This window comes from Podarcis cretensis, assembly GCF_951804945.1.
Source record: "Podarcis cretensis genome assembly, chromosome: 8".
Classification (NCBI taxonomy): Eukaryota; Metazoa; Chordata; class Lepidosauria; order Squamata; family Lacertidae; genus Podarcis; species Podarcis cretensis.
The window spans coordinates 11122061-11149843 of NC_137177.1; the positions used below are offsets into that span (position 1 = coordinate 11122061).

A 27783-nucleotide genomic window follows, 5' to 3' on the forward strand; every position below is an offset into this window, starting at 1 on the left:
GCTGACCCGAAAGAGACCGTCCTCTGGTGCCATCCCACTAGCGGGTCATGTAGCGCCAGCCAGCTCATTCCCAATATGATGGGTGGTCCCGCTAGGGTGGCTACATGAAATGCAATGACTTCCACGTGCCTTGCCACCTTCATTGTCATGGGGACCGTCTGTTGGGTTACTTTTCCTCCCAGAAGTTCCCTCTCATCAATCGTAGTGACCTGCAAAGGACGACTTAAGGGCAGCGTCTGTATCTGATGCTCTGATGCAAATTCCTCACTCATGAAATTGCAAGAGCTGCCTGAGTCTAACAAGGCTTTTATCGTGAGTGGATGTCCGTTGGGTAGCTCTAGCACCACTTCTATGGCAAGGGCTACTCGGGGGGTTCAGGCTTGGGCACATTCACTGATCCTTGGCCTGGCTGCTGTGCCCTGTCGCTGGCAGCCAGGCGTTGGCTTTTACCTGCTCCTTAACCCCCTCCTCCTCACTCCCAACAGCCCCCACCATTCCTTGCCATGCCTTTCTTTGAGGGCAGACCCTGGCAAAATGTCCTGGCTGTTGGCAGAGGAAACACTTTTTGGCGCCTTTCCCCTCCTTCTTCCGCCCTTCGTTGAAATTTGAAGTTCCCCCCGCGCGTGCGCCTCCAATTTCCATCGGTTCCACTTGCTGGGAAGGTTGCTCTGGCATCTCAGGAATGCGGAAATCATTCCAACACTCTCCTCTCCCTTCCCGCTTCTCCAGAGCCCTCGCCTCCTGGCACGCACCAATCGCAAGCGCCGCCTTAGTCAGCTGATCCATGGACTCCGGCCGGGGCGCGCGGGAAAGTTCATCTTTCACCACTGGGGCTAGGCCTTCTTCAAACAACATTTGTATCGGGTCCGAAGACAGGTCCCAACCCAGTTTGTGTATGAGCATGGTAAATTGCGTCCAATACTCTCGGACTGATTGATTTCCCTGTTTGCATGCCATCAACTGCCGGCGTACCGCGCCCTGTTCAATCTGGCTGGAAAACATCAAGTCCATCGCGATAAAGAATTTCCTCAAGTCTTTCAAGGCGTCATTATTCGATGCCATCAGGGGTCTAACCCATTCTCTAGCCCCCCCCCTGAGGTGTCCAATCACAAAAGCCACCCTCGCCTCCTCATCGGCAAAGTCATCGTACTGCAGGTTCAGGGCATACTGCATCTCTGTCTTAAAGGCTTGGTAGTTCCTTGGGTCACCCCCGAATTTCTGCACTAACCCTGGTACCTTCCTTGCAATGGGGGTGGGTTTCCCCTGTGCATCCTGAGCTCTCCTTTCATCGAGCCGCGCCGTTAACAGAGCCAGCTGGTGTTCCAAATCTCTTTTTCTCTCCTCCAGAGTTGGTCCTCCCGCTGCTCCCCCCGCTCCTCCGGCTCCGGTTGGGTTGCTCATGATGCCTTTCCTTCGCACAGGCAGCGTCAGAGACTGACGGATTGCTGTGATGAGATATGGGGCTGCTTGTGCGTGAGCGCTTAGACTCTCAGAGTTTTGTAATCAGTTTCAAAACTCTCCCTCTCCGCGGAGCCATCGGGCATGGCTGCCTTAATCGCTGGCAGAATCCGTCAGTGGGCGTTTCCGGAATTTCTTCCAACATAAGAGTTCTTTGACAGAAACTCTACGCCTGGATTCTCTACGTGACAGCTTCCTACGCAGAGTAGACGTCCCCAGGGGAGGTCCTGAGCTCTCCCCGCTGTTCTCACTGGAAGCGTCTCGGAGCCGTTCCTCCGACTCGGTTTCCGCAGAAACTCTCCCTCTCCCCCTGCTGGTTCCCTCCTCAGCATCCGAGGGTCTCCTAGCTTCCCGGAGCCCCTCCACCACCTGAAGCTCCGATGGCAGTTCCCTGACAATAGCCAATGCATGTTTCCTTGTGCGAAGGTGGCCAGCTGGCCACTTGTAGTGTGAAAATGTGTACTGTATTGCATCTGATCAGACAAGCATCAAGACAGGCCTGACTTTCTTGTACTGCTCGGTATTACAAACGCACTGATCCAAACTAACCCTGTTATCATGAGGTTAGGGTTAGAAATTAAGTTGTTCTCCTAAGTGAATAATAGAATATATCACTTTGATGTTGTTTTGAATAAAAAGCAAGTAGGACATTTTCTAAATAAATGAAACATGTTGTTTCAAAACAATCTCAATTCATAATAGTGAAACATTTATTTTATTAACGTCCCAGATGACAAAACATGAAAAAATAAGGAAATTTAGTCTGTCATTAAATCGAAATAGGATTACAAACCGTCTCCCATGCTAGGGCTTGGATCAAGAGTATTATTGGGGTCAACTATCCATTTCCCTGGGCACTGCTTCGACTCACCCACCTTTGGCAATCTTCTGTAATACACAACCAGAGCTTTGTATGCCATGGTAAGAAGAGAGGGTCAGCCTATTACTTTAGGGAAATAACCAAACACTGTGAAATGTCTGGGGTTTTTTTCATTGTCTCCATGAAAACTTAAAACTCATTGGTTCTTCTAATGGAGAGATACTCAACATAGTGTCCTCCATATGTTTTTGGACTAGAACTCCCATCAATCCAGCCAACAAAGACAACAGTAGGGGATAATGGGAGTTATAGGCCAAAACATCTGGAGAGTATCACATTGGTTAACCCTATTACTTTTAGCCACAACTCAGGCCCAAGTCTCATTAGCTTTCTCCAGCTTTCCTTTGGTATTTGAAGAAAGCCAGGGAGGTTCATAGTGCAATCTATCAAAAAAATTAAAATCCTACAATATTAACAATGTTACAACTTTTTCCTATACAAGAGTGGGAAAGCATACAAGTAGCAGATCAAAGATGAAGACAAATATAATATTGAAACAAAAGTGGCATAGGTTTTTCACCCATGATATGATTTCAGCCTTTTCCTGGCTTCTACCAAAGCAAATGTTGGATAAGCTCTGTTTTTTTATCTTGTGATTGAGGCAGTCTATGTACTATTTCTTTCTTGTTCATGTGTGTCTTGAAGCATTGTCCAATCAGCACCATATATAGCTGGATTTTGCTGCAAACCTATAGCCCAATTTCCTTCAGCATTCAACAATGGGGAAAAAATATACATTTGAACTGAACACAGTGAGCACGCTTCCAAATCAGCTGTACTATAAATAGGTCTCTCTTAAACCCCAATTTCAGAAAGGAAAGTAGGAGCAGGCACACATTCTAAATGAATTAATCCTATAAACTCAGTTGTGCACCATTTGGTGAATATCACTGACGTGTTCTTTACATCTTGGAACAAATTTTCCTAGAAAAAGGGAGGGAAGCATCTCTTCCCAACAAGACCAAGAATGGAAAAGTGACTAGGAAGATGTCAAGTGAAGATAAAGTTAGTACTTGTCAGAATATTTTGTCAGGAAAACGAAAATGCCAGGAAACCTGTGTTGTTTACCCTCCTGCCAAAACCAGAACTTTCACAAAGTAAAATCAATAAGTTCTTCTCAGCCTTCTTATTGTAAACCTGACATAGTTATACAAGTGTGAGTATCCTGGAGACAGAAGAATATAGAATCCTTCCACCCCTGCCCTCAATTCTCCTCAGCAGGATGAAGTGAGGGAGAATATTCAGGATGCAAAATGGGCTGTTTATACTGTGTGCCTGGAAAGTGAATGCAAAGCAAAGTCCTTTTCTATCACGGTTTCTCTGGCTTTTCCAGCTGCAGATCAATCACTTTCACGTTCCCTATGTCCTGGTAGGTGGCCTGCAGCCCCCGGGAAATGTCCTCGTACATGGAACAGTCATCCAGATTCAGTCCCTAGGAAGGGAAAACAAAAAAAGGTCAATTTCTGAAAGATAAGTCTATAAGCATAAATACTAATACACTATTATTCTGAAGATGCATTGAGTTTTAGGGAGATAGCCAAGGTTAGTCTTATTCAGAGCAGAACCAGAAAGATAAGTCTATAAGCATAAATACTAAAACACTATTATTCTGAAGATGCATTGAGTTTTAGGGTGATAGCCAAGGTTAGTCTTATTCAGAGCAGACCCGTTAAAAACAATGGACATTACAAATTTCGGTGCATTCATTTCAAAGGGTCTGCTCTGTGGGATGTGACATCACTGTAGCAGTCAAATACAACTGTCAGAGCTGCCCAAGGTCCCAGCTCACAAAGGACCAACGCCAGTTCTTGTTGTATACAAAAGTCTTTATTAAGGTTCAGTTTCGATTTCCAAGCCGCGGCGCGCAACTCTACGTCTCAACCCTAGACCGCTGAAGCTCCATCTGAATCTCCTCCCCCTAGACACCAGTTCAAGACCCTAGCCTTGCTCCACCTCTTCCTTTGCTCCTTTCTCCTCTGGGTCCGTCTGCCCGCTGGGGTGTTGCCCTTTCTGGACTCTTCTGATGCTGATTCCCCGGATTCTTCCCCCTGCTTCCGGCGTGCTTTAGGACCTGGCTCCCAATCCGAGCTCCCTGCTGTCCCGCGCGCCTGTACATTTGAACTTGGCGCGCGCGCCCAGCCGGCAACCTTCCTCCTGACCGTTACACTGCTCCTGTCACTGCTTCCCCCTTCGGGGGGGCTAGCTGGATCTGACTTCCCCCCCGTTCCCTCACTCAGCGATAGGGGCGTGGTCAGCCCTGACTCATCTTCTCTCCCCACTGGAGGGGAAGCCGGCCCTGACACATGTGACTCTTCCCCCCCACTACGCTCTGGTGGGGAAGCTGGTCCCGATCTCCAGCTGCTGCTTTGGGAGTCGCCGCTGGCCCCTTGCTTCTGGTGCGTCCTTCCCGGGACCCCCCTTGCCCTGGCCATCGGTGCCCCCTTCTGGGAATCTTCCGAATCGCTGGAGAAGCTCATGGAATCTCTCGGTCCACTGTCATACTCTCCTACGCTGCCTTCGGATTGTTCCCCTTCGCTCTCTGCTTCCTCTCTCCCCGTGCCTCTGCTCCTGAACCCCTGACAACAACATTTCCAGTTTGCCCAGAGTGGACTCACGGGGATGATGTTCCAGCCAGGAGGACTTCCTGTCACTAGGTATAACTTGATACAACCCTTTGGCTGCAACCCTAAACAAGTTTATTAGGAAGTACTTCCCACTAAGTAGGATATTGAGATTGAACTGAAGGGGGAGACGGCGCTCTTCTTTTTCCACAGGCCTCACCGCAGGAAATGAAGATTGGGTGTGTGTTTTTTTAGGATAATGGCAAAACATACTTTCACAGTAACGTAATGAACTCATCTTGAGCAACAGAAAAATGTACATAAGCATATAAAATAAAATACATAAAAATAACAAATAGTAAAGCTTTTGACTACTTTCCTTTCTACTGGAATTAAAGCGTTCTCATTTTTTAATTCACTGATCTTTGGCAGGGATCCTCACTCCTAAATCTGTAGGCAGTGCCTATACTTTGGAACTCCCTGCCTATTGAGATCAAGCGCATGACTTCCCTGTACTCTTTTCAGCATCTGCTAAAAACATTCCTCTTTAGACAAGTCTCCCAGAAGCTTAGAACTTTGAGGTGATTTACGGTAAATCTGTTTTAGCATTTTAACTTTTGTATGCTTTAAAGCAGGCTTCTGCAAACTCGCCCCTCCAGATGTTTTGAGACTACAATTCCCACCATCCCTGACCACTGGTCCTGCTAGCTAGGGATCATGGGAGTTGTAGGCCAAAAAACATCTGGAGGGCTGAGTTTGAGGAAGCTTGCTTTAAAGTCAGGTTGTAATTTTTTCCTGTGATTTCACTGTTTTATCTCTTTGTAAACCGCTTTGAGGTTTTGTTTTGTTTTGTTTTTACAATCAAGCGGTGTATAAATTTTATGAAATAAAAAAATATATATACAGTGGTACCTCTGGTTGCGAACGGAATCCGTTCCAGAGGCCCGTTTGCAACATGAGCAGAACACAACCCGCGCCTGCGTGGGTCGTGATTCGCTGCTTTTACGCATGCGCGTGACATCGTTTTGCACGTCTGTGCATGTGGCGAAACCCAGAAGTAACCCTTTCCGGTACTTCTGGGTCGCCGCGGGACGCAACCTGAAGCAAACGTAACATGAGGTATGACTGTATTATGCATGAATATGTTTCTTTGCCTGGTGTTAAATTATGCTGCTGCACAATACTGGCTGGGCTTCCTATTTCCAGTATCATATGAATACACCATGGTGTCCGTCTCCTTCAGCTTTGGAATTTTCCCACATTCTGCTGTACAGAAGCATGGGCATAGCCAGGATTTTTCTTAACATTTTTATTTATGGGGGGGGGGGGGGAGCAACTGCCAATCCCTTCCCCATGCCCAGTCTCCTGGAATTACCTCATATATGTTCTCCTCTTCATAAGCCTTCTTCTTGGCTTGTAAAAGGCGCTCATTTTCCCATCTCTTCTGCAAAAAAAAAGAGAAGCAAAACACTATGAAAACAAGTGTGGTACATCAGGGTAGGCATCACTGGGCCTGCCAAAGCCTGCAGCCCAGTAGTGAGCCCAATGCCATTCTCTGGAGCTGCTCCTCAGTGATGCTGTCTGTTCACCTGCCCTCTAAGTGTGCAAACATAAGAATGAGATAACGGAGACATAGTCTCTATGTGCTTTTCCTCCAAGTGGCTGGGCTTCCTGGGCTCCACCAAATTGGAGATGGTTCTCTGCTTAGCTGCATCAGTTTTCGGTGCATTTTACATGCTTTTAGGCCACAAACGCAGGCCACACACCACACATTTAAAGCACTCTTCTGTCACTTTAACAGCCATGGCTTCTCCCAAAGACTCATGGGAACTGTAGTTAAGGGTGCCAAGAGTTGTTAGGAGACCCCCTCACAGAGCTGCAATTCCCAACACTCTTAACAAACTACAGTTCCGAGGATTCTTTGAGGGAAGCCATGACTGTTAAAATGGTACAATAATAGCTTTATTTTTTATTTTATTTTTAAGTACAGTGGTGCCTCACAAGACGAAATTAATCCGTTCCGCAAGTCTCTTCGTCTAGCGGTTTTTTTGTCTTGCGAAGCAAGCCCATTGACGGCTTAGCGGATAAGCAGATAAGCGGCTTAGCGGCTTAGAAAAAGGGGGGGGGGGAGAAAAAACCCCCGCAGGAACTCGCAAGACATTTTCATCTTGCGAAGCAAGCCCATAGGAAATTCATTTTGCAAAGCACCTCCAAAACAGAAAACCCTTTCGTCTAGCAGGTTTTCCGTCTTGCGAGGCATTCGTCTTGCGGGGCACCACTGTATGTTGTGGATATAACCCTAAACCAGTTTAACTGTCCTTCCCCCATTCACAGTTGGGATTCTCTGAGGAAGTGAGAGGTGAGTTATAGTGAATTGTTGATTACCACTTCTTGCTAAATGACAATTACCAGTATTGAGAGGCTCATAATCTTGGTAGCCATTTACTGCTTAGATTTCATAGGTTCTCAATACGTTGGTCACAGTTAATGGTAACTAACGAGTTGATCACAGAAGAGCATAACAATTAAATCAATATTAGTTTAAGGGCCATTTCATACAAACAATAACTGGTCCTCAGCTGATCAGCACATGATAAAACTGAACACATGTTACGACATTCGGTCTGGCCATATGGAAAAGTAGTTGCATGAACTTTCTGTCATGCATGATTGGGGTGCATAGGTGAAAACCTACATTCTGGGTAGCTGTGTGTGACAGAGAAATAAAGAGGCCATGTCACCAATTGCCCAGCTGTAATTCAGACAGCATTTGTAGATGGACAATTCTAGCATATGTGAACAAGTCTTCAGTTAGCTGTGTAGATAAAACAACACGTCTCAGATAAGTACCAGGGGCCAGGACATGGTCTAAAGGTGCATGACACAGCCATCTTGTTCTTGTCAGTCCCTGGATGGGAACCTACCTGAGACCCCTCTGTGTGCTTCCTTAAGTTTCATGACAGCGGAGAAGTGGGATATCGATGTGATAAACATGTCACACAAGCCTTTTACTAAAGGAACAGCAAAAAGCATTTTGTATTTCAGAGCCATCCACTTATTGTTCTCAGACAATACCCTTGGTACTTTGCTATAACTGACCCATGTGATTCCAGTGAACTGCCATTTGGGGGAAAACTCTTATATTAGGCGATGATCTAGATGCTGTGCCTGTTGCTGGTGTACATGCTGATAAAAGGACAGTTTGCCTGTTTGGGGTAACAATCTACTCTTTAAAAATAGAAAAAAAGCAGAACAAGATCTGGTGACTGGAAACTGTAGGCTGACAGATTCATTATGCACCATGCTCTCCCTGTCTGTCACCATGCGTATAAAGAATAGTCAGAGGGAAATAACAGCTCACCCTGAAGAGCAAAAAAAGACCAGGACCAATGGCACAGATGAGTAGCAGGAAACCCTCAGCTGTGATGATCTTATTTTTGACGCCTTCTGTCATGTTCAGGAAAGAGGCTGGTCGAGGCCCTAGAAGACAGCAAGCAGGAGAGTGTTTGATCCAGAAACCCCACAGCATCCTTAACTATTTTATCACTCTCTTGCAATCCCAGGTAAAACTACAAGTATGCAAAGAAAAATATGCACCCCAGGTATTATTGCATTAAGTATCTTTGTTTGTATTGATTTACTCTGCCTGCCCTGCAACGGGTGGCGCTGTGGGTTAAACCACAGAGCCTAGAGCTTGCCAATCAGAAGGTCAGGGGTTCGAATCCCCGCAACGGGGTGAGCTCCCGTTGCTCGGTCCCTGCTCCTGCCAACCTAGCAGTTCGAAAGCACGAAGTGCAAGTAGATAAATAGGTACCACTCCAGTGGGAAGGTAAACAGTGTTTCCGTGCGCTGCTCTGGTTCGCTAGAAGTGGCTTAGTCATGTAGTTCCCTTGGCCAATAAAGCGAGATGAGTGCCACAACCCAAAGTTGTCTGCGACTGGACCTAATGGTCAGGGGTCCCTTACTCTGCCTGCCCTGCCACCTCTGCCACTGGCACTGATTTTGGGAACTACTCACTATGAAAATGGCACTGATGCCAGCGCTGCTTCTCCACAATGTTTCTGTTTGTACATTGCAGTGCCAAACCTACTCTCTGGATTTCTCCTTAAGATACATTTTTGGGTGGGGGCTTCTGTGCCCTTTCACACATTCTGCAGAAAACATTTCCCCATTTTGAAGCTTCAGGTTAAATGTTGTGTTGTGCGGGCTGATAATACGTCATTTCACAGGCCAGTGGCAATTTCAGAAAGGAAATGAAAGTTCTTATTGACAAAACAAGGTTGTGGAGCATATTTACAAAAACCCTGATCAAGATACTGTCTGGCAGAAATATGAATTCTGCTCTGACCTATAACTCACTGGGTGTTTGGGAGCAACACTAGTTGTAACACCTAGTTTACTTCTCAATGAAACCTACCTAACAAAGTTGTTGTAATGATGAAATGTGGTTGGGAATAATAATAATAATATTTTTTTATTTATACCTAGCCCTCCCCAGCCAAGGCCGGGCTCAGGGCGGCTAACAAGCAATAATAAAAACAAGTTGAATGAATACAACTTAAAAACAAGATTAAAACACAACATTAAAATATTGAAACATCAAAATATTAAAATGCAGCCTCATCACAGGAGGAGAAAGGAAAAAGAAAAAAGATAGAGGGGGAGGGAAGGGAATCAAATTGGCAGGAAGATAAACAATATCAATATTCTCATAACCCAGAACTCACCTGTATCAGTCCCTATTCCCTCTGATCTTCTACCTGGCACTACTCTAGCTACACTCCCATCTCTCTGGAAGAACCATTAACTTTAAGAATGAAGTACAGGAATCCTCTACGGATATTACCAGCCTGGCTTAGGTCTCTAGAAAATCCCTAGCCTGAAAAACTAAGTTGCTTCACTATAACCCATGAGTACAGCTACTCAGAGCACACCCACTGAAATTAATGGGGATGCTAACTTAGGTCCATTAATTTCATTGAGACTATTCTGTGAAGAACTTAGTTAAATACAACCCCATGTTCTTTTCCTTCTACATCTGGCACCAGGTATATATCTATTTAACCAAGTGGTAACTTTGCAAGTGGTTAACTTGTATCCCCTCTGCCAAGTGATGAGGAAAATCCAAGCACATCTAAGCAGAAATCTGGGGAAGCAGGGAAATAATCATATTGTCTTCACTAGGCTACAGCAGAGAGTGGAAGAGGGAAAATGCACCTCTCTGAATTCTGCAATGTCGTTTTCCAGCCAAGCAGTGTTTTAAAAATGCACCTACTAAGATAACGTGCACATAAGAATGCTTGTATAATGACAAAGATGCAGTATACTCCGGAAACTTACTTTGCAAAAATGGGAAAAACCACACATAAAGTGTGTATATTGGAAGAAAGTTGCACCAAAACACTGATGAAATTCATGAGGCCTTTTTCTAAAATGTGGAAATGGGGAGGGCAGAACTTAAAGACTAGAAAAAATAAGAAACTGAAACTTATATTGGCCCATGCCTAGTGTTGAGAAGCTATCAAGTGTCACCTGGCAGCAGCTGTTTAATCAGAAGGTAGAAGAGAAGACTCCATCAACACAGCTGAGAGACTGGCATTTATTTCTTGGTTTCTCCTCTCTTTGAAGTTTTCTACCACAGCAGGAACTAAGAACTCCTGTCTTGAGTTCTAGTTTCCTCCTGCTGCCTCATCCATTTGTCTTTTGTGTCATCATTCTTGACGCCTCCCTTTCCATGGAGGTGCAGGTTGCAGCAACAGCCAGGGCGACATTTTCCCAACTTCGCCATATCAAGCAGTTGGTCCCTTACCTTTCCCACTCTGACCTGGCCACAGTGATCCATGCGACAGTCACCTCCAGGCTTGACTACTGTAACTCATTCTATGCGGGGCTGCCCTTGAAACTGTCCCAGAAACTCCAGCAGGTGCAGAATGCTGCAGCGAGGCTCCTCATGGGGTCTCTGCCATGGGAGCATATTTACCCAGTGCTTTACCAGTTGCACTGACTCCCAGTGGAGTATCAGGTCAGGTTTAAGGTGCTGGCTTTGACCTTTAAAGCCCTATGTGGCCCAGGACCCTCGTACTTACAGGACCGCCTCTCCTGGTATGTCCCGCAGAGGACCCTAAGGTCCATGAATAATAATAGTTTAGAGGTCCCAGGCCCTAAGAAAGTTAGACTATCCTCCACCAGGGCCAGGGCCTTTTCAGTGATGGCTCCAACCTGGTGGAATGCTTTGTCCCACGAGACTAGAACCCTGCAGGATTTGATCTCCTTCCGCAGGGCCTGTAAGACAGAGCTATTCCACCTGGCCTTCAATTTGAATTAGCCTGATCCTCTATTCCCTTTTCTCTTCTATGAAGAAACCCTTTCTGGGACCCCACATTAAAAATTTTCCCTGGCCTCCTTGCTGGCCCTAATAGGACCAACTTGGCCAGTTAGCCCTGGTGATCATTTGATGTCTACTGACTGGGGTTTTTTTCCCCCTTTCCAAAATGACCCCTGAATTTTAGAATTTTATTGATATCGGTGCTGCATTTTTATGTTGTATTTTATGCTATTTTAAAGTTGCATTTTAATCAATGTTTTATATTTGCTGTTCTCTGCCCTGAGCCTGGTTTTTAAACCGGGAAGGGCAGGGTATAAATAAAATTTATTATTATTATTAATAATAATAATAATAATCTAAATTATAACCCTGAGGGCAGGAGCTGTCTTGTTTCTATTGCTCTGGAAGCCTTTTTCATCCAAATGCTTGCACACATTGGACACCCAACATAGAAAATTACTACCTGGTAAAATGATGACCAGCATTTAATCTGCCATCACTTACAGGGGAAAGGGGGTAACTCCCTAACATTGTAACAACCACAACTTGTTGTTTTGCTGGCTCTAGACCACTGGTTTTCAACTGATGGGTTGAGACCAGATCAGAGATGGACCGTGGCGGCAACGCCATACAAATACATGGTAAAAAAATAAATAAATAAGAAATGGGTCCCCAAATGTCTGTTTGACTTAAAGGTGGGCCCTGAAGTCTGCTGCTCTACCAGGGTTTCCCAAATTTGGATCTCCATGTGCTATAGGGCTACAACTCCCATCATCCCTATCTAGCAGGGATGATGGGAATTGTAGTCCAAAAACAGCCGGAGACCCAAGTTTGGGAAACTGTGTAGACAATGGGGAACAGCTGTAGCTCAGTGTAGGACATCTGCGTCTCTGGCATTTCCTTTAGGGCTGAGTTAGACTCCCTGCCTAATTAAAACCTTGCAGTTGACTCTGCCAGTTTGCCAGCACCATCGTCCTCCTCTTCAACCTGGTTATGTCTTTCTGGACTGTCTGATCTTAAGCTTCTGATATTTTCCAGATGGTGATTTGAAGGAAGGTGGTCAGGAAATGGCCAAAGAACAATATAATACTGTACAAGATCAGATTTGAAACTTCATTTGGGTGGGGGGGAGGGTGGAAAGGGATATGCCAAGAAACTTCTCGTATCTGATACGTTCTAGCAAACATATGAATTCATCATCTCCTAACCACCCCTTTTCCCTTCAACTCTCCGAAATCTAGGTGCTGAAGGATTTTTGAAGGACAGTATTAAGATGTATAGCTATTGAACACAGCAAATTATAGTTTTCGCTACTTCCTCAAGACTCTTATCAGCAAGACTTAATTTTTTCATTTTTAAAAAGACCACCCCACTAGTACTAATATTAATACCAATACTAATAATTTATGTATACCCCACCTTTTTCCCTGATAGGACTCAAGGTAGCTCTCAAAGAAATATCTCTCAACTCAAGGCTGCAATCTTACGTAATTCAGAGGAAGCTCATTGAACACAGTGGTCCTTATGCCCAAGTCGCTATTCTCAGGTTTCAATGTTTTATTTATCTAGTTTCCATAGTCCTATTATTTCACCATGGAGCTCTGAGTTGAGTATGCAGGGGCTGTCTCTCATTTTATCCTCACATCTACAAGTTAGATTACGCTGAAAAGACAGAGACTTGCCAAAAGAAGTTAACATTCAGCAGGGTATTGAAACCCCAGTCCAAGTCTTGCATCGTCAATGGTTTTCCAAGTGTCAGGATTCAGAATCAGATATAAAACAACATTTCAAGGCCAATGTTGAAAATTAAACATAAAACAACAGTGAACATCCTGAGATATTTCTGATTTACAGACTGTATTTATTTCAGATCTATAATAAGATTTTTTATTTTTGCAAAGTAGCTCCTAGAAAAGTTTTAGAGTTTGGTCATCTTATACTCTCTTCTGATATGCATTGGCCAATTACAAATTATTTTTCCTAAGGCAATTTTTTAAAAAACAAACAAACCCCAAACTAACAAGTAAATGTAACTTCTGATGCAGCTTATACACTCTTCCCTCAGCTTGCCTGCTGATCCCAAGACAGCTTGTGTGTGTGTGTGTGTGTAGAAATCCCATTGGCACTAATGGGCACTTTCCCCTTAAGTCTAATTGTTGCCCATTTTTTGTGGTGGTGGGGGAGCGATTTTGGTTAGGATCACAGAATACAGGGAGTTATCTCTGCTTTTTCCAACCACAGTTCCTGTGAGAATTGCACCCCCCCAAAGGCATGGCAATAAGCATTGTGTGGGTGGGTGGGGGTTCTCTCACTAACTACTAAGCCTAATTGCCACACAAGGGGAGGTGTGTGAGTATTTTTGGTCATGATTAAGTGTGGCATTGTTAAGTTGTGGGTGAACATATCAGACGACACAGCGATTCTTCAAACAGCTCTTGTTTATTCACAGGCCAGAACAGAACTGAAGGGTTCAGCCAACCTGCTTATATAAAGCTCCACTACAAAGCAACAGTAACAACTTTCTGTAACTATCCAATCACTGAACATCACTTTCAATTCCTTATTTGCATATGTGGACCTGAGTGAAAACTATCTACAGCATCCCCCTGCTGGCCCAGGGTGAGAACTTCAGTACATAACAGCCAACAACAACAACAACAACAACAACAACAACAACAATATATTATTTATACCCCGCCCATCTGGGTGAGTTTCCCCAGCCACTCTGGGGGGTTCCCAATCGAGTGTTAAAAATAATACAGCATACCCACAGACTTACCCACCCCAGCTTTACAGATACCACCCCAACCCTATGGAATCACAAGGCTCATACTCACTCCGGACCCAGAGGTACGTGCCACAAGACTGGCGTTGGCCGGCCGATGGAGCAGACACACAGCAATAGTACATGGCTGTGTCTTCCCTTTGGACTGAATAGAAGCTAAGCGTTGACAACCCTTGAGAAATGTCTTCCGTAATCTTCCGGCTGTCAGTCTCACTGACAGCAAAGCTTTCACTGCAGTTGGAGGAGCAAGTCTTTTTCCAAATGACTTTGGCCCCACTGGGGGCCTTGAACTTGCACTCTAGAGTGGCAGAAGACCCTTCAGTGGTTATGTAAGAGGGGCGTCCAGGCTCCACCGTCATGGACACATAGCCCACTGGTGTAGGCAGGGGGGCTGTTTGGGGGCGTTTTTTCTCAGTCATAGGGGACAGAGTGGCTTCTGTTGTTCCAGAGCTGCTGGCATTTAGTGTGTCTGATGGTGAAATGGACTTGCCGACTGTGGTCTGGTTCCCACAAGCATAACCTGGAGAAGAGAGAAGGGAGAAGTTTTGATGTCTATAAGCTGTAGAAAGAGCCATCTTCTTTTCTTTCTTTTTATGTGGAAATCTCCTTTTGTTTTATTTAGGGCAGTGGTTTTCAACCAGTGTGCTATGGTACCTTGGGCATAACTGTCAACTTATAGATTTGAAAATAAGGGACCAGCAGCCTCACCTGTTCCCGGCACTCCAGTCTTCCTGTCCTCCTGCAGTCTGGTCAAACTCATGCTGGTAGCTTTGAGAACACTGCCCAACCAAATTTGTAACCAGAGGTTCAACTGAATAGAATCTGAATCACATGCACAACAAGGCCTATGCAGCCTCAACTTAAGATGGCTCCCCGACCTGGCTTAGCACTGCAAAGTTTGCAGCAGCACGTGCAACAAAATGGCGTCCAGCATTCAGAAACCCCCTCAGCTTGCATTAACTAGCCACACACAAGGCATGCAAGCTCCACGCCGCAGTCCACCTCACACACAAGGCATGCAAGCTCCACCCCAAGCAACACAGTTGGAGCCTCCCTCCTCCCTGGCCGGCAGGCAGGGAGGGAGAGGAGCTGCTTCCTTTGAAATTTAAGGGACATCATTTAAGGGACATCCATCAATAAGGGACAGCAGCGGGACACGGCGCTGGGATAAGGGACTGTCCCTTCAAATAAGGGACACTTGACAGCTATGACCTTGGGTCAGGTGTGTCATGGGCAATGCTGGCCTCCATCCCCCTTCCTTCCCTCATTCCCTCCTTCCCTCTGTCCCTCCCTCCCTCGTCTGAAATATTTTAGAAGTTTTAAAAGCCTGGGATAGTTATCTTTTTAGAGTCTTTGCATAGCACCTAAAGGATGCCAGCATCGGTATCAACTGAAGAAGGAGTTCCACAAATGGGCTGTCACTATCAAAAATGCTCTCACTCCATTTACTATTATTTTTTATTAAAATTTGTGTACCAGCCTTTTATCCACAGATCTCTGGAATCACTTCTATGAAGACAGAAGAGCACAGATGAGGGCATAAACAGATGTTGTTAACGTGTGGGCAGATACTGAAGTCATAAGTCAAAAAGGATTTTATTAGGTGAGTAGCAGTGGCTTGAAATGAGTTTGCAAACAGAACGGAAGAGATCTAGTTCCAACATTCCTTAAGCCATAGAAGGGAGCCATATTCTCAGGCCTACTTATTTAAAAATACAACACAGTGGTGTATCTGGGAATTCATTCTCTCTTTCCAACATCTTTGAAGACTTAGCTACAAGTGGGGTTGGAAATGTGGCAAGAGACCATCAGGTCACCAAACATTTGGGTTACCCTCCTCCTGCCCCAAGACAGAGAAAATGAGAATGTGTGCACACACTTTACTTTTCCATGGGGCCTGGGTAAAGGTCTGATCTAGTAGAATTAAATTTGCTAATAATAACAATAGCTGGACCATAAAGAAGGCTGATCGCCAAATAATTGATGCTTTTGAATTATGGTGCTAGAGGAGACTCTTGAGATTCCCATGGACTGCATGAAGATCAAACCTCTCCATTCTGAAGGAAATCAGCCCTGAGTGCTCACTGGAAGGACAGATCCTGAAGTTGATGCTCCAGTACTTTGGCCACCTCACGAGAAGAGAAGACTCCTTGGAAAAGACCCTGATGTTGGGAAAGATTGAGGGCACAAGGAGAAGGGGACGACAGAGGATGCGATGGTTGGACAGTGTTCTCAAAGCTACTAACATGAGTTTGACCTAACTGCGGGAGGCAGTGAAAGACAGGAGTGCCTAGCGTGCTCTGGTCCATGGGGTCACAGAGAGTTGGATATGACTAAATGACTAAACAACAACAATAGTAGTAATAATAATATATTACTTGTTGCTCCAGCCACCTTAGTTGTGGTACCCCACCCAACATTCCATTAAATTAAAGCTTACGCTGCACAGTAAAAATCTCAGATCTGCTTGTTGTCACCATGAAAACATTGATCCTGATGAATCCTCTTTACTTTTACATAGGATGTCGACAAAACCACAAACCAATCATAGAATACATCTGTGGACACAGTGCTGACCTGGAACCAGGCCAGGAGTGAAGGACCTTTTGGCCCACCAGATGCTTGTTGGACTCCAACTCCCATCAGCCCCTGCAAGCATGGCCAATGGTCAGGGATGATGGGAGTTGTGGTCTAGTGGCAGCAGGGATGGCCAAAGGTTCCCCAGCCCTGACCTAGACAAACCAGTGTTTGGGCTCGGAGTAAGGCAGTTTCTAGCTGCTAGCTTCGAACAGTCTTGGTTAAATGGTTGCATTTACATGCCCCCATAAGTCATGGTTTATTTTTATTGATGGGTGGAGATGGGTACCTCTCACTACAGAGGGCATCCCATAAATGGGGAACCACCACTGAAAAGATCCTGCCACAAGTTGATTGTGAACTACAGTGTGTTCAGGTAAATGCAGCCGTAGGACCAGAACTAAGAGACACACATATTTCCAGCATAAGTGGGGGGCTTGTAAAAAAGAGTTCCGGTTTTGGACTGTGATCTTTTCAGAAATTATTAAAATAACTGGACAGCAGTCATTAGTCCTGTTAAACATGTTTCAGAACAATGGGGATTGTCACTTAAAACCTCGAATTGGCTATCTTCTTGCAGCCAGCTGTTTCTCAGTATTGGAAGGACCTCCTAAAGGATGCTGTGTTAGCTAACTGGTATAGGTAAGGTAAAGGTAAAGGACCCCTGGACGGTTAAGTCCAGTCAAAGGCGACTATGGGGTTGAAGCGCTCATCTTGCTTTTAGGCCGAGGGAGCTGGCGTATGTCCACAGACAGCTTTCCGAGTCATGTGGCCAACATGACTAAACCACTTCTGGCGCAATGGAACACTGTGATGGAAACCAGAGTGCACGGAAACGCCGTTTACCTTCCTACCGCAGCGGTACCTATTTATATACTTGCACTGGTGTGCTTTTGAACTGCTAAGTTGGCAGGAGCTGGGACAGAGCAACAGGAGCTCACTTCGTCCCAGGGATTCGAACTGCCAACCTTCTGATCAGCAAACCCAAGAGGCTCAGTTATAAGATGGTTTGGCCAGATGCTTTGGTGGAAAAATTGATTTAAAATCTATGTTTGGCTAAAGGAATGAAATTTAAAGATCCATTTGAGTCAGATTGACACTGTTTTGTTTCTTATGCAAGCAAAGATGGACTACAAAGACATATCCCAGCAGCATACAAAACTTTACAGTTGCTTTGAACATTGTGGGCTTGAATTTGGGTACTTCTTGATGGGTTGTACTGCCCAGTTAATGTTTTTGTTTTGTTTTGTTTATATTACTTTAGACTCCGCTTGTCTCCTGTATGAGATGAGGAATGGATTGTTCTGTACAGTACTTTTAAAACAGTGTTAATAATAGGAAAAAGAAAAAAGAAAAAAGAAAATAACTGCTAAGGGCTGGTTTCAGTGTATCTGAAGAAGTGTGCATGCACATGAAAGCTTATACCCAGAACAAACTTAGTTTCTCTCTAAGGTGCTACTGGAGATAGATGATAGATAGAAAGATAGAAAGACAGAAAGATAGAAAGATAGATATTGTGTCAGATCAACACGGCTACCTATCTGATGCTAAGGGCTGTCATTGAATCATTATGAGTTTGTATAGAATTTACTCATTTTTGCCTTATTTATATGGGATTGCATTTATGATTGTAATGTTTGCTAATTTTTAATTATTATCATTATCATCATCATCATCTTCATCATCATTATTATTATTATGAGCTGATTTGAGCTCAACATTGTTACCAGAAAAGCAGAATACACATATTAATACAATCTTTAATTTAATTGTGGTTACATGAAGGACACCATGTAAAATCTATTATAATTTTAGCAGATCAGACTTTTGCCCGGACATCGTGGAAAAGCAGAGAGTGGCCTGTCACTGACAGGAAAATGCCCCCTGTGTTTTTACAGAAGCCTAGATATTTAGCAGGCGACCATTTTCCTGATGTGAAGTGGTCACCTGCTGAATTTCTTGCACGGCATCCAAGCTCCTGGGTTTGTTAAGAACAAAAATGGGGGGGGGAGCACTCAACCACCGACCCCCATTTTGAATTGTCGTTCCAGTAACAAGCTGTGTAATTTTCTCTCCCCTGTTCCTTCCCTTTCACTGAACCACATCTCCACTTTACGATGACACCCCCTCCCCGGCCATCTCTCAAGGGGTACCACGCTAGTTTTAGTTCCCTTTTCCTGCCCCTGTTGACAGGAAACAGAAGATGAGTTTTTTATTTTATTTTCAAAAAGGGAACTTTGCAGGTAAGTGGGCCTTGTAGGGTGGGGTGGAACCTAACATGACAGGCTCTTCCTCTCCTGGGGATCATTCTAAAATAGGCTGTGGTTACCTCTGGGTCTAGCAGAGTCTGACAAAAATGGGCAGGAGGTTAGTAGGACAGGTAAGTATACAAAAAGCTGCTAGCCCACGAAAAGGAGTTAGGAACATACACGTATCCTCCAACAGTTCCCTGATGAAAATAGGGAAAGCAGAGACATCACCTTGCCAACAAAGGTCAGTATAGTTAAAGCTATGGTTTTCCCAGTAGTGATGTATGGAAGTGAGAGCTGGACCATAAAGAAGGCTGATTGCCGAAGAATTGATGCTTTTGAATTATGGTGCTGGAGGAGACTCCTGAGAGTCCCATGGACTGCAAGAAGATCAAACTTCTCCATTCTTAAGGAAATCAGCCCTGAGTGCTCACTGGAAGGACAGATCGTGAAGCTGAGGCTCCAATACTTTGGCTACCTCATGAGAAGACTCCCTGGAAAAGATCCTGATGTTGGGAAAGATGGAGAGCACAAGGAGAAGGGGACGACAAAGGACAAGATGGTTGGACAGTGTTCTCGAAGCTACCAGCATGAGTTTGATCAAACTGCGGGAGGCAGTGGAAGACAGGAGTGCCTGGCGTGCTCTGGTCCATGGGGTCACGAAGAGTCGGACACGACTAAATGACTAAACAACAACAACAAGGAAAAGCGGGACATTCCAGGATCAAGTCAAAAAATGGGGTGGCTTCTGTAAATCCAGGACTACCCCCTGAAAAATAGGAACAGTTGGAGGGTCTGTATACATTGAAAGCACTATTGTACCACAGTCATTGGCTCCCCACAATGAATTCTGGAATCTGCAGTTTCTTAAGGGTGATGGGAATTGTTAGGAGGCCCCTAGTCCTCTCACAGAGCTACAGTTCTGAGAATTGTAGATCTGGCAGGGGAATGGCACCCTTATCTCATGACAGCTCCCATAATTCTTTGGGGGAAGCCATGACTGTTTAAGAAGAAGAAGAAGAAGAAGAGTTTGGATTTGATATCCCGCTTTATCATTACCCGAAGGAGTCTCAAAGCGGCTAACATTCTCCTTTCCCTTCCTCCCCAACAACAAACACTCTGTGAGGTGAGTGGGGCTGAGAGACTTCAAAGAAGTGTGACTAGTCCAAGGTCACCCAGCAGCTGCATGTGGAGGAGCGGGGAAGTGAACCTGGTTCACCAGATTACGGCTCCACCACTCTTAACCACCACACCACACTGGCTCTTAAAGCGGTATCACAGTGCTTTCAATGTCTCGTGTGAATGGGGGTCAGGTCAGACCATTGGTATATGTAGCTTAGTTTTGTATCACACCAGGTGTGGGGAACCTTTGGCTATTGGCTGTGCTGGCTGGAGATGATGGGCATTGAGATTCAGTAACAGCTGGAAGACTCCAGACTTCTGGTTTGCAATAACAGGCAGTGGCTCTCGAGAATTTGAGACAGGGGCTCTCTCTCTTGGACAGCTTTTAAAAGAGGATTAGACAGGGGGAAGGCTGTCTACAGCTACCAACCTAGATGGCTATGCCTTGCCTCCACTGTTGAACACAGTATGCTTTGGAAAACCCTTTCTGGAAACTGTAGGAAAGGGAGAGTGTTGTTTGGCCCAGGTCTTGCTTGTAGGCTTCCCATGGGCATCTGGTTAGCGATTGCATAGCTGTCAACGTTTCCCTTTTTTTAAGGGAAATTCCCTTATTACAAATAGGATTCCTCACAAGAAAAGGGAAAAGTTGACAGCTATGCGATTGTGAGAACAGGATGCTAGCAGACCCACCATTGGTGTGACCCAGCCGGCTCTTCTTACCCACTTACCTAGGAGCAAGCCCCATTGAACTTAATAGGGCTTACCGATGAGTAGGCATGCATAAGATTGGAAATTATTCATTTCCCCACCCAATTTCTTTAATTTGAGCCTACTTGACCCTGATGGTGGTACAATTGAACAATGGATCCCTTTATTGATGGAAAATACCACAAGTGACACTGGTGAATATACCAAAAGTCAGTTGATTAAAAGCGTTTCAAAACAAAGAACCATCATCCTATTCCATGAATAAGGGCCCCTCTATCCTAAGAAAACATGGTAGGTTATAGTTAAGGTTGTCAGCTGACCAAAACGTATTTTGCTGGTTGCTCATCTTTTAAGGTTTTATTTAATTAAATTTTTAATTAAGATTAATTTTTAATTAATTAATTAAATTAATTTTTAATTTTTTTTTATTTCGACTGCGTCAGACCAACATGACTACCTACCTAAATTTTTAATCTTTAAATTTAATTTATTTTTAAATTTACAGCCTCACTACTAAAATTGGCCTCCGATGAAAGTTTGCTCTGTAACCTATGGCACCATCAGGTTCAAGGCAGGGCCTTTTCAGTGGTGGTTCCCCATTTGAGGAGCGACCTCTCTGGTAAGGTACATTTCTCTCCCTCATTATTAACATCTGAGACTGATTTTAAAACATTCCTTTTCGCCTAGGGTTGTTGTTGTTGTTTTGGTGAAGTATTTTTTATTGCTTTTAAACAAAAGCAGAAAATCATTGCAGGCAATGGGAAGTGTAAAAACATTAGTTCACCCAGATATTTGATGGCTGAAAGGGACTGTTCCCGGCAACCCTGGAGATTATTAGCTGTGATTGTTTTGAAATGTTTTTGGATGTTCTTAAGGTGCTTAGGTATAATTTACGTTTATGAATGCTTTTCTTTATTTTATTTTAAAAAGCCTTATTGTCTTCCACCTTGGATTCCTTTGGAAGAAAGGGCGGGATAGACATTTTTTTAAAAAATGCCTCTTTTAAATTCAGCCACAGAGCTCACATTTTATGCCACAACTCTATACCCCACAGCTAGCCAATGTGGTTGCCTCCAGGTGATGTTGGACATTTAATGGCCAGGGACCCTAAACATCCATATGGCTGCCTATCCCTGCTATACACAGCTAATGAACTCAATGGGGCTTCTGAGAAGGGATGGGGGGGATTGAATTCAATTTGCACTTGAAGGCAAACCTACCTAATTCACACTTTCAGAAACAATATGCAAACCGAAACAGCCGGCCTTCAAAATTCACACCTCTCTGAATGTTGCAGTGCAGCTTTGCAGCTAAGCAATGTATACAAAAACGCATGCAAAATGTGCATAAAAATGCACATATTACTGAAAATAACATGTAAAATGCATTATCTTTGTGAAAATAGCTTTGCATAAAATGTGCATACGAGGCAAAATTGCCTACAAAAATACGTACGCTGGGAGAAATTTGCACTAAAACCTCATGAACTTTCATGGGGTCTGGTGAATTTTCATGTAGAACTGAACTGAAGACAGGAAAAAATGAGAAACAAAACTGCACATCTCTGCTTCTGATTAAAACATGCAGAAGGATGCACTGTCTAATCCTTCAGAATTACAGATACCTTTAGTGCCCGTGACCTCTGCTTTGAACCTGGCATAAATGAATCAGGTGATTTTCCTGTACCCCTGGCAAGGAGGAACACAATTCACCTGTCAAACTGCTGCATATCAGACTGCTACCAAAGCCCTGTGCATTGCCATTGCCCTCCCTATGCCAGCCCAGTTCCACAGATCTCCAAACCTATTAAGAACCGCCAGTCCAAAAGGTCTCCAGTGAGTGCTTACCTGTAAAGAGACTCAGTAGAACCAGGAAATACAGCTGATTCGGACCACCTTTCATCCTGCTATTTTTATCACTTCCTCGGAGCTACTTGTTCTTAGCCACGGCGGTCCTAGACTTGCATAGTACTTGCAGCTGAGTCTGATGGATTTGGCGTTGTTTTTGCTCACGGGCTTATTTTCCCCAACCCTCTTTTCAGCAAACACCAGGAGATGCGGCTGGTTGCTTCGTAGCTCCACCCAACTAAACTTATGAGGGCTTCCCTCCCCCCCTTTTTATTTTCTGGCTGTGCACTGAAGCTTCAGTTTTCACTAGAAATGTATTTTTAATTCGGAGGGTGTAGCAGAGTGTCTTGTGATTCTGAGGAGAGCAGAGGCGATGGTTTATTGGTGCCCCTCTGCTTCTGTAAGGGCATCAGAACACAAGAAGAACAAATCTAACTGGGGTTGGTTGCCCTTTGCATTGGAGGGGATGTAACAAAAAAGAAATGTATTGGCACATGTGGTGGTCATGTAAACATGTACAGTAGTACCTTGGGTTACATACGCTTCAGGTTACAGACTCCGCTAACCCAGAAATAGTACCTCGGGTTAAGAACTTTGCTTCAGGCTGAGAACAGAAATTGTGTGGCGGCAGCGGCGGACCTCCAGAACGAATTAAGTACATAACCAGAGGTAACACTGTACAGTCATACCTCGGGTTACAGATGCTTTGGGTTGTGCGATTTCAGGTTGCGCACCATTCCAAACCTGGAAGTACAGTGGTGCCCTGCAAGACAAATGCCTCGCAAGATGAAAAACTCGCTAGACGAAAGGGTTTTCCGTTTTTTGAGGTGCTTCGCAAGACGAATTTCCCTATGGGCTTGCTTCGCAAGACGAAAACGTCTTGCGAGTTTCCCCCCCTTTTTTTCCTTTTTCTAAGCCGCTAAGCCGCTAATAGCCGCTAAGAGCCGCTAATAGTGCTAATCCGCTAATGGCCGTGCTTCACAAGACGAAAAAACCGCTAGACGAAGAGACTCGCGGAACGAATTATTTTCGTCTTGCGAGGCACCACTGTACTGGAATGGGTTACTCTGGGTTTCGGCACTTGCGCATGTGCAGAAGCACCGAATCGCAACCTGCATGTGCGCAGATGCACGGGTTGCGGGTTGCGAACGTGCCTCCTGCACAGAGCATGTTCGCAACCCGAGCATCCACTATACATAAATCTTGGGAAGAGGCGATGAGGGATATTTCTGAACAATAGGTGTACACCAGTGCCTTTATACCACAGATCGTGCCTTTTATCAATTTTTGATACATCAAATAAAGACTGCTTATAATTTTTCTGTTAGTAGCTGCTTGAGGGAGCCCACAAGTTTTAGTTTAAATATTTTGTTTAATAAAGGAATGTTTATCCTTCTTCCTGAAAAATTTGACTCATAAATTACGGATATCTTAGGCGCAGCTAAACCTATGGACTTTGCTGCCATTTGTTATTTATATGACAAGTATATTATGACTGGTAAGTCTCGATGAAATATAGCTTTATCTGGTATTCATTTGTTTAATATCAAGACAGTTTTTGTTTTAATATCTAATTTATTGTGTACCCTCTTGGGCATATACTTTATGTGTCAATGGCTTGTGAACCCAGGTGTGTGTTTTTTTGGTCTTGTATAGTTTTTGTTTTCTCCCTTGCTGTTATTTTGTTGTACTTTCTATCTCTTCCTGGACTGTTATTTTAATTTCATGGTAAAGTTTTGACTTTTTAAAATGACATCTACATTCTTGTATACTAGAGCAGTGGTACCCAAACTATGGTCCACAGACCGCCAATCCTCCATGAGCTTCAGCCAGTCCATTGTACTGAATATTCATATTGACTTTTAATTATATTTCTATTGCTGCTTTTGTGCTTTCTGTTGTATTTTGCCACATAACAATATGAATACTATAAAACTCAAATTTTAATACAATAAATACAGTATGTAAGGAAAAAACAAAGCAATAGGGATATAATTACCGTATTTTTCGCCCTATAGGGCGCACCTTTCCCCCTCCAAAAATGAAGGGGAAATGTGTGTGTGTCCTATGGGGTGAATGCAGGCTTTCGCTGAAGCCTGGAGAGCGAGGGGGGTTGGTGCGCACCCAGGAGCTTGGGGCGCGCTGAGCTTAGCACGCCCCAAGCTTTGGGCTTGGCACAGCCCTTCGCTAGCCGTGGGAGAGCCGCACGAAGTCGCAGCAGCTCTCCCACGGCTTGCAGATAGCAGCCTGTTCTGGGGGCTGGGGTCAGGGGAAGCTCGGGCTTCCCCCGCCCCAGCCCCGCACCTGGGGGGGAAATATATATTTTTTTTCTTTATTCCCCCCCCAAAAAAAACTAGGTGCGTCCTATGGGCCGGTGCGTCCTATGGGGCGAAAAATATGGTAAAATATATACAGCATCTAGTACAGTACATTATTACAGCTACAGCAGGAAGAAATATCATTAAGCCTTAGCAGTTTTCAAGTAGTCCAGGGGAGGGGGAGGAAGCTTGGGAACCCCTGGGTTAGAGGCAAGACACAGAGGCTGGGCTCTTTTTGAAAGCTGAAATATGAAACACAGCACTTCTGGTAATCTATGCTAGCAACAATTTTAAAGGGCACACCCCAATTTACCTGTTTAAAGGGAAACAGCGGAAGCCATATTCATGGCAGCTGCAAAACTAAATAATCAGCAGCCTGCCTGTTTTAATTTGTTTCCAATCTCCACCTGCTAAAATTCCTAAAAATACATCAGACAAGAGAGCTACATCAGGGTTCCTTCCAAGTCTACAATTCTATGGTTCTATGACAAAGTTAGCTCCATTAATTTCAATGGGACTAATCTATGTAAAGCTTAGTTTGACACAACCTATAGGGATTATCCCCTCACCGCCACCACAACTACACAAAAGAACTTTCCCTTGTACAACTGCCCATACAGATCGTTCTTTTATATCAGCAGAAGGAAGCCTTAGGCTTATCATGCCAACCTGACTGGCCCACAAGACCAATTTGGTGTCAGGTGTAGGGCACTTAAGAAGAAGAAGAAGAAGAAGAGGAAGAAGAAGAAGAGGAGGAGGAGGAGGAGTTTGGATTTGATATCCCGCTTTATCACTACTTGAAGGAGTCTCAAAGCGGCTAACATTCTCCTTTCCCTTCCTCCCCCACAACAAACACTCTGTGAGGTGAGTGGGGCTGAGAGACTTCAGAGAAGTGTGACTGGCCCAAGGTCACCCAGCAGCTGCATGTGGAGGAGCAGGGAATCGAACCCGGTTCCCCAGATTACGAGTCTACCACTCTTAACACCACACTGGTAAAGGCAGGGCTCTGCTGAAAAGGAGTTTTCAGACAATGCTGTTCAGCTGAGTTCTGGGAATCAGCCTACTATCAGATCCTGCAAAGTGTCGCGCACAGGGTTTTGTGAACTTCAACAATCAGCTGGCTGTTGTGGCTTGCGGGATACAGTGCCCAGGGCTTTGAGAGACCCAACGATCAGCTGATTGTTGCCACTTTCTGAGTTGCGCTTTTGGCCTGCTTGGTTTGATTTCAAGCAGCACAGATAAAAATAGATCATCTGATGCCAGGTAATTGACAGGTGGGTGGCTCACCGTGTTAACAATTTGGCTGTCAGATGAATCCACTCCCCCCCCCCACCCCCCTTGCCAACTCTAGCAACACTTGAAAAATTTGCAGGCCTGATAAGTATATTTGAATGTGAAGTTCAAGGTTCCCTTTTTGCCTCCTCCAGCCTTTGCCACACATTTCCTCTCCTTTCTGTAGATAGGGGTGTGTGTGTTGTAAAATAATGCAAATACCATGCAAACGACTAAACTGGGTCACTAAATTCATCTTGTCAGAAGAACAAGGGGGAGGGGAGGGTACCTACGACTGCAACATGGCAAGAAGCAACAAAAGGAGTCCTTGTGTATCGCCATGGAAGGTCAGAGCTAGCAAACAGAAGCAAGGGACCAAAACCCAGGAATGGCATTTCTGGGTGGAACATCGCTCAGGGCATATGGCATGACCCCTGAGGATGAATCACAAAGCAATAGGTTACATCCAACTCACAGCAGCCCCACACTAAAACTGATAAGAGCTAACTGAGCCGTGTTCATCAGTTTCAGTGTGTCTGCTCTGAATAGTGCCGGCACCAGGTGTCTGAATCTTCTACAAAAATGGAAAGAAAGTACAGTGGTACCTTGGGTTACATACGCTTCAGGTTACAGACTCCGATAACCCAGAAATAGTACCTCGGGTTAAAAATTTTGCTTCAGGATGAGAAGAGAAATCATGCTCCAGCAGTGCAGCGGAGGCCCCATTAGCTAAAGTGGTGCTTCAGGTTAAGAACAGTTTCAGGTTAAGAACAGACCTCTGGAATGAATTAAGTACTTAACCCAAGGTACCACTGTACAGTGGTACCTTGGGTTAAGAACAGCTTAGTTTATGAACAACTTGGATTAAGAACACAGCAAACCTGGAAGTAGGTGTTTTGGTTTGTGAACTTTGCCTTGGAAGCAGAACATGTTGAGTGTGTTCCGTTTGTAAATTGAGTCCCCCGCTGCTATGGGAAAGCACGCCTTGGTTTAAGAACGGACTTCTAGAACGGATTAAGTTCGTAAACTGAGGTACCACTGTATTATGAAATAGGTTGTCATGTCCAAGCCAGAGATAAGAATGAAAGAAAAGAGCCCTGATTGATCAAACCACTGTTCTCACAGTGGCCAACCAGATACCCATGTAAAACCTGAATGCAAGAAGTGTTTCCCAGCAACTGGTATTAAGAAGTATACTGCCTCTTGTCTGACAATGGAGATAAAATTTAAGCCATCATGGCTGGCGGTTTCAGAAACCCTGCAACAATGACAATCTGAGCAGTGGCCCCTTTTGAAACTTGAAAGATCTTTTCTTCCTACATATCTTGTATCCTAGTCAGAGTCTCTGGAGCTGGCAACTTTCTGTAAAAGATGCTCTCAAATTTAAAGGTTGCGTTGGTGAAACTACGGTGAATGTTGCTGTGATCGCTTCCTTGAGATCTTAAGAAACTACTTGGAAGTTTAAGGTTTAACTGGGCTGCCTGTGCAATTTTGAAGATTTAACTGTAATCTACTATTTAGATTTAGTAATAATAATTGTATTATTTATACCCCACCCATCTGGCTTCTTACAGTACATATAAAAAATTGTAAAAAATCTGACACAAAAATATTCCCGATACAGGGCTGCCTTCAGATGTCTTCTAAAAGTCAGATAGTTGTTTATTTCCTTGACATCTGA

The 27783-nt window shown here is 44.4% G+C and overlaps 1 protein-coding gene across 2 annotated transcripts; it reads right to left on the reverse strand.

Moving 5' to 3' along the window:
• Window positions 1–2144: 2144 nt before the first annotated feature.
• CD79A (CD79a molecule) lies at window positions 2145–23065 on the reverse strand. Of its 2 annotated transcripts, none has more exons than XM_079985731.1 (5): window positions 22513–23065; window positions 14062–14529; window positions 8261–8379; window positions 6275–6340; window positions 2145–3770 (listed from the first exon to the last, which is right to left on the reverse strand). In XM_079985731.1, exons 1-5 carry the CDS (start codon window positions 22565–22567, stop codon window positions 3648–3650), a joined length of 831 nt encoding a protein of 276 aa, XP_079841857.1. In that variant the 5' UTR covers window positions 22568–23065; the 3' UTR covers window positions 2145–3647. The 2 variants fall into 2 exon arrangements, with proteins under 2 accessions (XP_079841857.1, XP_079841856.1); XM_079985730.1 differs by having other exon boundaries at window positions 6275–6343; window positions 22513–23060.
• Window positions 23066–27783: the final 4718 nt, after the last annotated feature.